The 15,936-nt window shown below is 43.7% G+C and overlaps 1 protein-coding gene across 2 annotated transcripts in view; it reads left to right on the top strand.

Annotated features, from left to right (window-relative positions):
- Window positions 1-15,936, top strand: part of Grin2a (glutamate ionotropic receptor NMDA type subunit 2A) — a 411,054-nt gene that overhangs the window by 321,062 nt on the left and 74,056 nt on the right. For both annotated transcript variants that reach the window (XM_050137104.1, XM_050137109.1), the window contains exons 7-8: window positions 3,885-4,010; window positions 8,416-8,645. In XM_050137104.1, coding sequence (XP_049993061.1) covers window positions 3,885-4,010; window positions 8,416-8,645 — 356 coding nt within the window. The remainder of the gene's footprint in view (window positions 1-3,884; window positions 4,011-8,415; window positions 8,646-15,936) is intronic.

The following is a 15,936-nucleotide window of genomic DNA, read 5'->3' as shown; positions in this document are numbered from 1 at the left end:
TGACCTTCATGGGCACTGCATATATTGGTGCACATAGACACACACCCAGGCACAAACACACCCACACTGAATAAATAGATATGGAGATAAATCAATAAGTGCTTGAATTACAGACTCAAACTGACTTGTGGGTGCCAACTGCAAACCAATAGTTTTGCCCCCTTATCTTCATTTATGCCACATCAGCAGTCAGTAGCGCTTCCTAACCACTGTGCCTTGAGCAGAGTTGACTAACAGGATTTTTGGAGACTGTCTTTTCAAAGCAGCGTAGGGAATGGCCATTTTCGTTTCTGATAATCCAGTTAAGCTGTTGAAATCCTTGCCACTCACTGCGTTTAAAAAGTTATGTAGTTGTTATTTCAATTTTTACAACCTGTGTTGGTCTAATAACAAGCTGGAGAAAGACATATCTTGCTATGTTCTTCCCTTTGTCCCTTTGTTTGGTACAGATCCTGAGATCCATATCTTGAGGGAGCCTCATTACACCAGAAAAATGCAACTGACTCCTCCTGCCAGTAATGCGGAGTCTTTGTCGGTGTGAGATAGGCATCCGCTCAGCTTCTTCAGCTTCTTTTCCTGCCCTGCCCACCAGACTGTTGAGCACAATGCAGCTGCCCTGGGGGTTAGGGAAAGACTGGGAGAGGACTGAATCCATGCAGTAATGTAGAAAGAAATGAGTCTTTTTCACAAAATGCTCCATGTCCCTGTACCAGAGAGAACTTTTTTTCCAGCGCAATCAGAGACAAAGAATACCAAGTGCCTTGTCTTATAAAAATGGGTCGCTGATGTTGAATCTGGCCTCAACCCAATTTGGGTAGATTTCTTTTTTTTAAATCTTACCTATGTCTGTAGAGTCAGACACATAGGAAGTCAACTCTTTTGCCCAATTTAACACTCCTTCCTCATACTGTCTCTTTAAAAGTAAAATGAGTTGTGTGAGGAGGAAGCTGTTTTTATGCCGTAGGCTTCACACTTCTCCTGGTCTCCAGATTACATTCCTCTCTGACTGGCTGTGCACCCCTTATTTACAGACATGATGTGCAGGTTTTGAAAGGCATAATCAGCCGAGCTAAGCTCCATGTTTCCATTCATGGGCGCAGCCATGCAGAGAGCCTAAACACTCAAAATCTGATTGTGCCGGTCTTCGTTATTTCCTGTTCTCTCTCCTCTATAAACTCCATTAACTCACTCGGGAAATGTCGGTCAGGTAACGCTGTCGAGCTTTTGTGTAAAACCATAACCAGCAGCTCTTCAAGGACAGCGATGGCATCTCTTGTAATACTGCTATCCAGTTAACTCTAAGAGCTTGCTGAGCAGGTTAGATTCTTTGATCTACAGAAATGCTAACTTGGAGTCTCCCACACGGAAGTTCCTTCATAGCTAAACGTTGAATCTGTTTGAAACCACTGGAGGATATAACTTGCAGCAATTTAAGATATTTCTGGGTCACGCCTCGGATGCTATGGGCTGGTTCACTTATATTCTTTTTCATAGTGCTCTCTCCTCTCTCTCTCTCTCTCTCTCTCTCTCTCTCTCTCTCTCTCTCTCTCTCTCTCTCTCGTGTGGTCTGCAAATAGCAGGATACAAACATGTACTTCATCTATTAAAACCAGAATACTGGGTCAATAGGATGGCTCAGTGGGTGAAGGTATTCACCACCAAGCCTAACCACTGAGTTTGGTCACAGGGACCCACAGGATGGAAAGAAAGAATTGATTTCTCCAAGTTGTCTGATAGCTTCCACAATTGTTCCATGGCAAGCAAGTGTGTGTGCATGCATGAGGCGCGCGCGCGCACACACACACACACACACACAACATACAAGTGCTATACACAAAATAAAAACTCAATAAAATTTAAAATCATACTCTTGAAGCAGAGCCTTTGCTTCCTCATGATCACAAGCGAGAGACTAATGATGTCACCTTCAAGTGAGGAAACATCTGGATCAGTGACTGGGATCACTTTTCTGGCTAGTATGTTTGTGACTAGAATGTATTCTGCCAAACAAAATCTGCTGCAGATTTAAAAGTCCTGACACACGAGCAAAATGCTGTAGTGATTTCCCCATACTTTTAACGATGTTATCAGGTCCTACAGAGAAATGGGAGCTAATTAGTAAGTGTGATTTTATTAAGTGAAGCTGCTTTTTCAGCACCGGGGACAGAACATCACTCATCATTTCTGGCTCTAATTGTGGAATCTGTCGCCCCATCCGCCATGTGGTGCATGGAGACAGCAATTAAGAGTGCTGAAGGCTTTCGTCAGGAAAGCTCATGCGCTCATCATGTCTGCCAGCAAGACACGCCTTGCCATTAGTACACCCTACTCGCAGAATTACTTTAATATCTTTATTCTTGATGATTAAATACTTTTTTGATTTCCTAATTATCCATCTACTTATCTTCCTTTTGGATGCACCTCATTACCAGGTTGCAGTGATTCCAGGAACATAATGGTATTTATTATTCTAGCTGAAATCAGCTAAGATAAATTTCAGCTGCCGCCTCGATTCCTTACGCTCATTTTTGTGTTAGGCTAGGAAGTTCTACTGTCACCTGCTGCCCTTTAACATAGTCACTGTTGAAATAGAATTCCAATTCATTGGCTCCAGGTTCTGAATTATCCAACTCCATTAAGGTTTGGACATATCACTTCCTTGCTGTACATTATGATCACCTCCCTGGAACCTGCCTGTGTCAGGGACCCACAGACTCTATTCCTGACTTACATGGAGATCACCTCTCTGGAACCAGCTTGTGTCGGGGATCCATAGACTCTATTCCTGACTAATCAACAACCTCATAAAACTTGTAAAAATAGTAAAGCATTTGCCACCCAGTGGCTTTGTCGCACTCACTTCGCTTTCCTCAAGTGTTTTCTTCTGGGAAAAGGCTTTCAGTTCATCTGCATCTGGGGTGATATCCTCCATATGATTCAATCAGTTGGAGGTGTGTCCACTAAGATTTTTTTTGCTGAATTTTCTAACCCATCTATGTCATACATGATAACACAGCTATAATCAGCTAATGTTCATATTCTAAATCCGGTTAAGTGGACGTGTTCATTTATATACAGGATCTCTGACCTTTCTAGAATGTTATAAGAGAGTTAGAACTTTGTATCCCCCACACTTCTAAGATACCTGCCTATTATATGTATAGTGAACTATTAAGATGTCTTATAAGGGAAGCAACTGTTTACCAAACTAAGCCATCATCACCTCTTCTCTCAATGATGTCTTATTGACTTATTCCGTGAAAGTAATAGCTCCAAATGACTTTTGAAGCCCATCACCCACCTCAGTAAGACTTGTAGGCCACAGAGATCTTATCCATCTGCAGCAGAGGGTGGCAAATTGTGACCTTCTAATATTCTTGCCAATGCTATGAATTTATAATCCTTTATGACAGGTTATAATTATCCATTTACTTCTGAAGTTTCCCACAGATCCTCACCACCAGTATATAAAAATTCAAATGAAAATAAAAATTTAAACCACACATTTGTGACTCCATATACTACTAATCTGGGTCTGGCTTGTTTCTCCTCAGCTCTGGTGTTCTGGATGGTTCTATGATCATGTGGGGGCCCTGTGGCCTATCTGTTTGCAGTCTAATATATTCTTTCACTTCTTATTATTCTTTTTCCTTATATTACCCTTGACCTGGTTTTTATAATGCCACATTCTCTTCTCTATTTTTATCATCTCATGTGCAGCCTTATGAAGTTTCTCAAGTCGTTAGAAAGAATGATTTCACATATGAATGAAAATGACTGGCTTCTTTGGAATGATCAGATTTGATGTGTGGGTGAGTGGGCTTCCAGCTGGAGGTGGGGAAGAACTGACTGATATGCATTTGTCCCTATTTCTTTCCCAATAGAACCCTTCAGCGCCTCTGTCTGGGTGATGATGTTTGTGATGCTGCTCATTGTCTCTGCCATTGCTGTCTTTGTTTTTGAATACTTCAGTCCTGTTGGATACAACAGAAACTTAGCCAAAGGGAAAGGTAAGGAAGTCTTCATATATCTGATGCAAAGTGAATGCTATTTCAGAGCTAGGAGGGTGGCTCGGGATGTAAGGTGCATACATGCTGTGCAAGCATGAGGACCTAAGTTCCTAACCCAGCACGCATCTAAAGACCAGATGCTATGGTGAGCATCCATAACACAGCAATGGAGGTAATGGAGCAGAAACAGGCAAATTCCGGGGCCTTGCTCGCCAGAATTTTAGTCAGTTGGTGAGCTCTAGATTCAATGAGACCCTGTCTCTAAAATAAGGTGTAAAGCTATAGAGGGAAGATGCTCAGCTTTGAGCTCAGGCTTCTACATGTGCGTGCACATGAGCTCTCTCAAGTGAATGCACCCTTGTGCACATAAATGCACAACACGCACACTCACACATGCACGCACGCACATACAGAAACAGAGAGTTTTAGTTGTAGAGCACTTTCCCCCACATTGCTGCATTGCTGTGGCGAATCTTCATAGGAATAGAGTTGGCACATTGATGTGACATGTATGATCTCTTTACTTGAACTGAAAATAGCATTTGAGCATGAAATATTTTAATCTTATAATTTGAAGTCAAGAATGGTTAGGTAAAAAATATTGATATTCAATTTGTTGAGAAAACAGAGTTGAGGGAATTTTGGCAATTTATTTTTAAAATGTAGATCAAAAGAAATATTAAAATCACAACAAATCTCAATTTCAATCTATGCAAATAAAATGACCTGATAGATTCTGCTTTAAGAACATTCTTCAAACTAGTGAGTTTTATTTGCATCGTTTGACAATCAATGTAACTATAAAGTGGTGTATTTCCTCAGAGTTAAATTTTCCCCTTGATGGTGTCTTATCATATTGTACTGTGCTTGATAAAAAAAAGAATTGGTAGATGGAAAGTGGAATTTAAAGATAATTTTTGTATAACTCACTAAGAGGCTTGTAAACACATCACACCATTTTGAGTAGATTTCTTTTAATGCACAGCACCTCCGTAAGTGGATGTTATCAGAAAGATGTTAGCATCGACTCCCTTCCCCCCAGAGTGACCTTATATTGCAGAGAACAGGAAACCTTGGGACCAGGAATCGAGCTCAGGCCTACAGTACTTCCCCAGCATGTGAAATGCTGCCAACTTTGGTACTCTCGCCACAAAAAGAAAAAGAAAAGAAAAATAAAAAGAACTTGATGTCTCAAATGTCCCTCCAGAAAAAGATGTCTTTTAATTCAACACATACACGTATAACTTGAAAGATTTACATTCGAAACAGTTGAGAGGTCATGGGAATTTATTATTTCTTTAAAGCCCTTCTCCTTTGCGGCTACTGAAGAACACTGAATACTGTATTAGCCATCTCCCCAGCTCCAAAGGGCCTTGCATAGATAAAGGTGTGTTTAAGGAAGGGCTGAAGAAGGAAGGAACTTTCAACACAGTGACAGTGAGCTGACTCCGCTGGTGATCACACGAAGGGGAAACAGGACTTCCACGAGCAGAGTCTGCAGTGGAGGGCTCACACATTCTACGCGTGGGCATTTCCTGAGTATATTCTGTGTGCCAAGCCCCATGTGGGTGCAGGAGACAAGGTGAATCAGATGGTGGCTTCCTGACTCTCTTGGGTTTTAGGACTTAAGTGGGGAGACAAGAGGTAACGACATTAATCAGCCATTAATTAGTTAATTAGGCATTAATTAGGCATCTCAAATAGTAACGTGCAAGACGAGTCATTGGTGAGGTGGGGGCACTGCTTTAGCTAGGACGCTCAGACAGGAAGGGATTCAGAACCAGCGATGCACAGCTGAGAGCTAAAGGAAGAGCCTGGCTATGAGAAAAAAAGAGCCTTCAATTAACAGCAGCCTCAGCTGCCAACAGGAAAGTGTGGAGCTGGAACCAGGCCTGACAAGTGGGAAGAAATAGAAAATGAAAGGGAGCCTAGTGGCGCAGCCCTGTCATTGCAGCTATCATAGTGGCTGTGGTGGAGGTTACAAAGGCCATCCTGGTAACAAAGCAGGTTCTAGACTAGTCTGGGGAAATTGCAACAGACCTTTCAGAAGGGCTGGTGTGTGCAGGACCCTGAGTTCCACTCCTGCAGTAGAAACACATACACAAACAATAAAGATGGAAGACCTGAAGTTGTGAGAGAGATGTGATGGGGGATTCCCCAGGGCAGTTTGAGGTGGGGAGTAAGTGATGGGTGTGATCAAAATATGTTGTATACATCTATGAAATTTCAGAGATAATAAAGCAAAACAATTTGGGTAGCTGGGACTAGTATAAAGGCTATGAAGGTGGAGACAGGGGGATATACTGGTGATACATTGAGAAGAATAAAAATGATTTGAAGAACATTTTCTTCAGTGGTTTGTCCCTTGGCCAAAGTACGCACTGGAAGCTTATCAAAAGGGGAGGCGGCGGTGGGGAAGAGACAGAAATCTTTAATAAATAAATAAATAAATTAAAAAAAAGAAATCATAAGGGGGCAGAAGGGGGGCAGTGGAGGAGGAGAAGTGTGTGAAAATTCCATAATAATACCTTTTATTTTATATGCTAGCAAATTGAAATTTTAAAATAAAGAATCAATGGCTTCAAAAAAAAAAAAAAAAGAAAGCTATGGATGCTCACCTTACTAGACCTGGATGGAGGTGGGTGGTCCTTGGACTTCCCACAGGGCAGGGAAACTTGATTGCTTTTTGGGCTAACAAGGGAGGGGGACTTGATTGGGGGAGGAGGAGGGAAATGGGAGGCGGTGGTGGGGAAGAGTCAGAAATCTTTAATAAATAAAAAAAAATTTAAAGAAAAAAAAGAATACTAAATGATCCAGCGTACACCCTTGCCTTTTCTGTGCTTGCTCCTCATGAGGGCCCTGCTCCTGTGCGTGTGACAGCTCAGGAAGTGAGAGCTCCTTGTTTCTCTGTGACATGTTACATTTCACTACACTTTATGGGTTAAGTCACATGGTGCAGTAACATTATTCATGGATCAGGAATCCCCCAAAGTGTTCCCAGGATCCCCCTCTCAGCCTCCTGTGTGTGACTCCTTAATGGCTGTCACTGCTGGTCAGCCCTTCTGTAATTAAGTAGCTGATGAAGTTAGTAGATTGATTCAAGAGTTCCTGACCTCTTGGAAATAAATCCAGAAAATCATAAAATTAGGCAAAGAGAGTCCGGGGAGAGTGAAATCGAGAATTATAGGGTTAGCCACATTCTCCTTCATGCATTGCACAGTGGGCACTGTGGCTGTGGGAGCAAGTCCATTGTCCAGCGGAGAAAGATTCTTCTCTTAGGTCCCTGCCCAGAGCTTCTTCCCTCCCGTCCAGCAGAACCCTCTTCTCCTGCTTTATTTATTGCCCACTCTACTAGCATTGCCGGCTGAGGTCTTGGTAGATCATTTTGTCACATCTTCATTTACTTAAATGACATAAAAATTAACCTTCTTCTTAAAGAAGGCATTTTTCTCTCTCAGGCCGAGGGCATAAATTGATTTTTTTTTTCTGGTGCAGTATGAAGTCTGGAAAACCCTCACTTGGGTGGTTTACATTCCTCGTATGCCCCCTCCCAATAAATTTCCACATTGTTCTGCCTCCTAGTTAAGCCTCTCACTAGGAACACTTAAGAAACCGAAAAAGAACACACTGCAGAGAGGATTCAGACGACAAAGGATGTGATGTCAGCCCAGTCTCTGCGACATGCAGTGAAACGTTCCCCTTCTGAAACACTGGGAGAATTGGGCTTTAGTGTATGTTCCTGAAAGCCTCCATCCGGAAGGAGTCTGATTCGTATATTGTGCACACTTCCCTTGGGAATCTGAACAGAAGCAACTTCCAGGGGCAGCTGTGTTTGAACCCCAGCATGCTCTTGCCAGATGATTGAATGATCCTAGGGATACCCAGCAGTGAAGCAATCCCCACCCCACCCCCATACATGCTTCTGCAGGTTTCCTTTACATTTACTTTACGTATTTTAATTATTTGAGAATTTCATAAAAGCATATCCCCAATTTTCTCCCTTTCAAGTTCTCCTTTACATTTTTTAAGGAGTTTGGTTTCCCCAAATGGAAACCAAATCCAAATTTAAAAACATGTCCTAACACCACTTTTCACGGAAGACCCATTTTGCATAACTATTTTCTTTTTAAGAAATGTGGTAAAAAATCCAGTTAGATGGAAATGTGAGGAAAATGCTAATTATCTTAAAGCCAAAAAGAAGTTGACTACAGTAAGCTTCTGGGGACAATGGAGAATCATAATAGTGCCAGGCTTCTCTCTTCCATCCCTCCAGTGCTACTGGTGAGTGCCACTGTACACACTCACACACACACACACACACACACACGTCATGCACATGTGCACACATTCACACACACACGTGCACTCTGTAAAAATGCTGCAACTATGTTTTCTGTCTCTGCAGCTCCCCACGGGCCTTCTTTTACAATTGGAAAAGCTATATGGCTCCTCTGGGGCCTGGTCTTCAACAACTCTGTACCGGTCCAGAATCCTAAAGGAACAACCAGCAAGATCATGGTGTCAGTGTGGGCCTTCTTTGCTGTCATTTTTCTGGCCAGTTACACAGCCAACTTGGCTGCCTTCATGATCCAGGAGGAGTTTGTGGACCAAGTGACAGGCCTCAGTGACAAGAAGGTAAGGGACCCCTTTTCCTTGCTGGCTGAGGTTTCATGCTAACTACTGTTCTCAAAAGGGGTGATTCGAAATTTAGGGCTCAACTGTCTATTCTATAACCTAAAAGCAGGATATTTCTTCCATAAATTGAGTATTTATGAAATAAATCAGAGACACCATCTTAAATACCACTGCCTGGTGTGTAACCGATTCTGGATCCCAGCTTCTGTGTGGTCACTTCTCAGTTTATAAGATCTTAAGGATGCTTACACCGTGGCTCTGCAGCATTGGCTAAAACTCAGTCTCCATGGGAATTTGACTCTGAGGAGGGTATGCTGCCCCAACAGGAAGAAACAAACACTGGGAGAAGAGCTGTTGGTACCTCTCGCCCTCTGTGAACTCTGACACGTCTTATCTATATGACAGGCCTCGAATTCCCACATAAGTTAAAAACTCATCCCTAAGCTCCACCCAGAAACAATTATTTTGTCTGTTCTCTACTATACAATCAAGTCAGCCTAGCTGGTGGCACAGAATCAGCACAGGGGTCTCTCCACTGTCTCTTCTTACACGCTCTTCAACAATCCTGTCCCAGTAAGCTGGGCTCTGTAAGCACCCTCCCTTCCCATTCTGTCCCCCCCCCCCCAATCCTCTTCCCATCCTCTCTCCTCCTCCTTTCTCCCCATCCTGTCTCCGTGCCCTTCTTTTCCGTCCTCTCTCCCTGTCCTGCACTGGATCCCAGAAAGGGCTGTGTGGTTTGACTGAGTTTTAGGAACCTCACACGGAGGCTGACGAGAGGTAAAGTGGGTTCATTCTCCTATTGAAATTTTAGCTCAGGAAACAAATCCTGACTTGCTAAAGTCAGCAGTGCTGAGCCTGCAGCGCAGCGGAGCTTTGCTGTCTCGTGTGTGAGGATAATTTGTCTCTTTATAAAACCTCCCTGTCGCATCTTGTTGACATAAGTCTGCGTCTACCCTTTTGGCATTCATCAACAAACTGCTGAGTAGAAAATCAGTCTGTGAAAAGCCTTCAGAGCTCATGCACACACTCTTGGAGAAAGGGGCACGCGCTGTCCTAGAAACAAAGACAGCGAGAGGTCAAAGATGGCGTCACCTTCACAGTGGTGACTTAGGAGTGTCAGGCCTCTCTCAGAGGGCTGGAAAACTCCCACACAGCTGGAATAGATGCCCTTCCATTCCAACCTCCTCCCCTATATTCCCTTCATCTTGCTCACCGAAGTTCCCTTCCCTGTTCCCACACACTCCAAGTTCATTCCCACCAGAGCGCCTTTTGGCATCCTGGTCCCATCTGTGGACCACTTTACCCCTATTTTCTCGTGGCTGCTCTTCTCTGAATTTCAGGTTAGAGAGAAAATATCAAGCCCTCAGAGAGATCTTTTCTGGCTACTGGGGTGAGCTTGACAGACTGAGCCAGAGCTCTGGAGAAACCTGAGATTTTAGTAGGAAGAAATAAACAGTGCACAAGTAAACAGGAGAGGAAAGGGAAGTGCCCGGAAGTGAAGGACCTTAAGGGGTTAAGTTGACTGACTAAAGCGTCTCAGGAAAGAGAAGCTCAGAGCTGGTCAGTTGTCTGTCTTTTTTTCTTTGATTTTTTCCCCCCGTAGTTGGGGACCTGGGACCACTGCATCCTCCACCAGCACTCTGTCACTGAGCTCCAGCCCCAGCACTCTGTCACTGAGCTCCAGCACTCTGTCACTGAGCTCCAGCCCCAACACTCTTTAGACTTTCTGCTTCGAGGCAGGGTCTCACTACAGGCTGACTGTGAACTCATTCTGGTCTAGACAGACTTTGAACTTGTAATCCTTTTGCTTTGGTTTCTTGAGTAATTGGAATTAGATGCCTGCGCTTCCAGGCTCCAGTAGAAAAGTCCTTTGTATGAAATTCCTAGCACTTAGAGGGTGTTTGGTATCAGTGTTGATCAAACACACAAATGCATTATGCTATGTTAGACATGTGTACGCCTCACTTGAGTCCACTGGACCCTCTCCAGACCTGTATCCTCGGCACTTTTGCCTGCTCTTTGCAAGGCTCTTCAGCAATGGCAGAACTGAGGTCACCTGTCACTAATGTCATACTACAAATCCCAGGTGCTCTCCCACTCATCAGATGAACAAATGGAGGCATGAAGACTCTTTAGAGCTATGCACAGACTCAACAGGGACAGACTTGCCTCTGCTAGACCATCAGCAGACCCTTAGCCAGCTCCTTGCCCCCCTTAACAGCCCTTCTCCATGTTTGGTTTGCACCGGAGTCTTTCATTACTAAGTCATCTTCACCTGACATTTTGTCTCAGGGTTTAGATTGGAGACCCCGTATGAAGCAAGAGGCACCCACAGGCCACTGAAGTATTGCATCTAGAGGCAGAAGTAGATCTCCATTTCCTTTCGGTCACACCATATACCCTCCCTGCCTGCCGGTTCTTCTTTGCAAATCTAGGATTTGCCCTTTTGGAGAAGGTCAAAGATGCTGGAACTGTACATGTGCCTTTGTCCTAATAAGCTTTCTGTTGCCATGGCAAAACACTGACCAAAAGCCACATGGCCATTACCAAGGAAAGCCAGGACAGGAGCTGAAGGCAGGAAGCTGGAGGCAAGAACTGAAGCAGAGGCCATGGAGGATGCAGCTTAGTGGTTGTTTCTAGGTTCATGTTCAGTTACCACCTGTGAGTGTGAGCTGGCCCCTGTTACATTGATTGATTAAGAAAAGGCCCCTCACACAGACATTCCCACAGACAAATCTGATGGAAGAAATTCCTCAACTGAGTCTACTCTTCCTAGGCATGTCTAGTTTACGTCAAGCTATTGAAAACTGTGACAGCTTTATGCCCCTTGATGTCTCCAGGCACAAAGTGCTGTTCAGTGACCCCATTACATGATAGGATCAACGATGCAGCTCCTAGAGGAGGCAGCTGGGAGACACAGCTCTGAGGGGGAGGCTTTTCCACGAAATCAGTTGATAATTTATTTTGCTTTCTGTCTTGCTCCTGTGGAAACATGTAGAGGTCAGAGGTCAATGCCAATTGTCTTCCCCAGTCACTCTCCAAATAATGCTTTTGAAACAAGACCTCTTACTAAACCAGGCGCTCACTTTTGGGGGTAGACTGGCTGATCAGAAGGCTCCTGGGACCCCCTTGTTTCTACTCCCCTTTCCCTCCCCCAGTTCTAGGGTTATAGGTATATGTTGCCATGCTCGGTGTATTTATGGAAACTTGAAATCCAAATTCACATCCTCAGGTTTGTGCAACAGACACCTTACCCACCAAGCTATTTCCCCAACCCCTTGCTGCTATTTCTAAAGACAGAGAAAGAAATCCTTTGCATTGTAATTTAGAGTTTAAATAATATGACTACTTGTGAACAAACTAATTTAAAGCACCAGTCACGTGACTGACCTTCTCTGGTTTGCAAGTACCCAGTAGCAGATGCTGTATCCCCAAGGTACTCAGCTCAGCTCCCATGCTCAGCGCATTGAACACAAACTGATAGCACTTTTAATTAAATGTGTGATGCAATTCGATAAACAGAAAGTTTCTGAATAAAGCATCTGAATGCTCCTGGAAGATTCAGGGCAGTTATGTTAGGGAAGTTTGCAAAAATGGAAATCTGTACTGACTCAGTTTAATACTGTCCACAGGGTTTGTTTTTGCTTTGTTTTAATCATGAACACCCTTGTGACTGCTCAGGTTTGAGAGTCTTTTAAACTGGTGCTTGGTGTGAAAGAAACACATTTGAGGCTCATTGTGTGTGCAGATGGACTTGGGCTCACAGAACAAGCAGGAAAATCTGGGAAAGATGCTTCCAGAGACTATAAAGGAAAGTTGGAATCTTAGTGAGGACCCTTTTCAAAAGTCCATCTCTGAGAGGAGAGGAAGAGGGCCTCGCTTGTGATCAAACCCGACCATGGCCTCTGATGGCCAAGGCTACTCATGTCTCAGTATCCTCAGGCTTTCATTTCTGAACAAAATATGCTAATTCTGTTCTGGCAAGTCGATGTGAGGATTAGGGATAATCTCCTTACCACGTGTAGGATACGACTTATGTGGTATTTCCTCCTTCCCACTTCCTCTTTGCACTGCCTCCTCCTTCCTGTTCTTCCTCCTCCTCCTTCTTTTCATTGCCATTATTACTGCCTTCTTCAAACTTTTCCACTTCCGGAGCCTGAGAAGTTATTACACCAAGTTGGGCTCCTGCAACTACCCATGCACGGTTCAGAGGCTTCCCAGGTAGAAGAGCACTGTGTGTTCCTTCTCAGAGTCATGGTGTAGTGTGGGGGGGGGCTGGGGGGGGGTCTGGGGAGGTGTGTCACGGTCTAGGCAGGGAGGTCTCTCAACCAGTCTTTCCTTTGCTGAAAGCCAAGTTTGTTTGATCCCCCATCCAGAAACATAAGGTATATGCTACAGAAGTAGCTCAGCCACTATAGCCCTTGCCTTGAAGTACACTAGGACCTGAATTTATTCCTCAGAACCTGTGTCACAAAGACCAGGTGTGGTGGCACATGCTTACTGTCCCAGTGCTGGGGAGGGGACATGTTGTATGAGGCCACTTGTTTGTTCCCAGCTGCTCAGCCCTGAAATAATCACACAGACACTATATTATTTGCAATACTGTTTGGCCAATAGCTTAAGCATATTTCTAGCTTGCTCTTATATCTTAAACTAACCCATCTCCATTAATCTGTGTATCACCATATGGCTGTGGCTTTCCGGGTAAAGGTCCATCTGGTGTCTCTCTAGCAGGGCTACATGGCTTCTCTTTGACTCTGCTTTCTTTCTCCCAGAATTCAGTTTAGTTTTCCTGCCTAGATTTATTTCTGTAAGCCACTGGCCAAACCAGATTTATTCATTAACCAATAAAAGCAACACATATACAAACAGACTCCCCGCACCATTTCCCCCTTTCTGTTTAAATAAAAAGGAAGGTTTTAACTTTAGCATAGTAAAATTACATATAACAAAACAATTATCAAGCAAGAATTACAGTTACAATATTTGTACCTACTTTATCATTTATCATACCTAAGGAAAACTATAATTATAGCTATTTAGCCTTCAATTCCATGAAAGACCCCAGAAGGATATAATATTACCTAAGTAAACAGGAAGTGCATTGTAAGCAACTTCCAAAAGTCTAGAGTTGACAGAGACATCTCGCTACCTGGACAGTCACCCAAAGCTCTTCTGTACTGTTGGGGCATCCATCTCTGGTTGGTCCTTGGGTCTCATTGACTTGCCTGAAGATTTCCTGACTAGTGGAAATTCTGGCTCAGAAAAGTTGGATGGACCCTGAGGAACCACACTGGACCTTGCTCTCTGACCTCAATATGTACTACACTCACAAACTGATGCACCTGAACACACATGGCTCACCCTCTGAGGACCATGCTAGGACTAGAGATCCCAGTTACTAGGTATTTCCAGTTTATAGACATGCGAGGAACGCCTTCCCCAAGTCTATAGCTTTGGCTTTGTAAGGGTACAGAGTGAAGAAATGTCCTGGTTAATTGCTGAGATTTATTTTCAAAATTGTATTTCTTAGCTCTGTGTCTATCTCCTCCATCATAAATGCATGCCATATGTTATTCACTTCGATGACCTTCAGACCTGTCCTCACACTGAATAGAGATGAAAGAAAATTAGGAAAAGATCTCATGTTCTCCATGCTGGAAGGAGTCTGGCTAAAGCTATGCTGAGTGATGACAATTACCAAGAACAGCACACATATGATCACTATGGAACATGTAATATGATCTGCGTGAAGCAATTGAATTACATGCCATTTCAAGCACGATATAGCTAATTCCCAAAACTATGCATAACGTATAGATAAGGGAAACAGTTTCAGTGGGCTTCGTGGACTGCTCCAAACAACCCAGTTCCTAAGTGGGAGATGAGGAGCATCAGGAGCTGGGAGGGACTTTCCTGATCTGGACCCACTGCTCCGTGCTCCCACTGACATAGGAGGCTCTATGCCACCCCTGTCTTCACTGAAGCTGCACCTGCTCCTTTCTGCTTGCAAGGGACCCTGGCTGGGAGGAAGTCTCTCACCAGAAATCATTCCAGTAGGAAACATGGATTTGTCCACAGTGCAGTTGAGAAAGATGAGCCACCATGACCCTTTTCAGATAGAGGGTCCTGACTCTCCAGTGAGCCATAGAATTTATGTGAAGGTGTGGGATCTTTAAACAATGACCTTTAAACTTTAAACAGTGAACCTATGGATGGATAGTAGTGATGGGTTCACAAAGTGAGTGTGTTTACTGCCAGTGAAAAGCACATTTAAATCTTTTAAATGATATGTTCTTTGTTGTGTACATTTTATTTCAACTTTGAAATACATGAACATACTTTCAAATCCAGGAAAAATTGCATTGTGGCATCAGAGTGTGTTATATGTAGAAAGAATGCCCACCTCTAAGGTGTGTGTGTGTGTGTGCGCGCGCGCATGTATGCTCGTATACAGGTAGCAATGAAAAGTGTATAGTGAATCACTGTTTAGCAAATTGACAGTCTTTGATCTAGTGAGGAAGGTCTGGGTGTTATTGCTGTCTGAAGATGTGGGACTTAGGATTTGTCTGTCTTTGTGCAAACCAGAGGCAAAGGGGAAAATGCATCTTAGTACTGCATCTCTGCATCAGTCGGAGAGAGAGTGGAAGGCTTTTAGTCAAACAGACCCTCTCCTGTGTCCCTGGAGATTGGCAATGGCTGGTCCAACAACTAGATTTACGAGTGGTGCCATGAGGATTGTTACACCACAGCCTGCAGCTGCTGTACAAGGCAGTCTGGGCTTGCACTTTCTCTTCTGGTGATGAGCAAGGTTGCTGTACGGCAGAGTGAGTGCACAGAGCCTTATGCTGCATGCACACACACACACACGTGCACAAGTACATACATAACTATATACACATATGTACACATTCCTGTTCACACATACACATGTATGCATGCACATTCATGCACACACATATACTTATGTTTATCTCCTTGCACATACATGCACACAAACACACATGTAATATGCATGTGCATGTCATACACATGCACATGTATACACATATGCTCTCTCGCGCTCTCTTTCTCTCCCTCTCCCTCCTCCCCTCTCTCTGTAAGGTTCAGCCAGGCAGGAGGCTCTAGTTTAGACAATGGATGGCTCCTTCTCCCAGGTCCAGTTATAGCTGCCAATTCTGCCGTAGCACAAGTCATTTCAACAAAATGATTTTCAACTGGAATTTCTAAACTAACAATGGAAAGAAGTGTGAGTTTTAGAAGCAACACTAGTGCCTCAGTTGATCTCGCT

The sequence above is a fragment of the Alexandromys fortis genome, unplaced genomic scaffold, assembly GCF_014885135.2.
Source record: "Alexandromys fortis isolate MF-2015 unplaced genomic scaffold, M_Fortis_MF-2015_v1.1 scaffold_29, whole genome shotgun sequence".
Lineage (NCBI taxonomy): Eukaryota > Metazoa > Chordata > Mammalia > Rodentia > Cricetidae > Alexandromys > Alexandromys fortis.
This window is presented reverse-complemented; position numbering and strand designations above follow the sequence as displayed.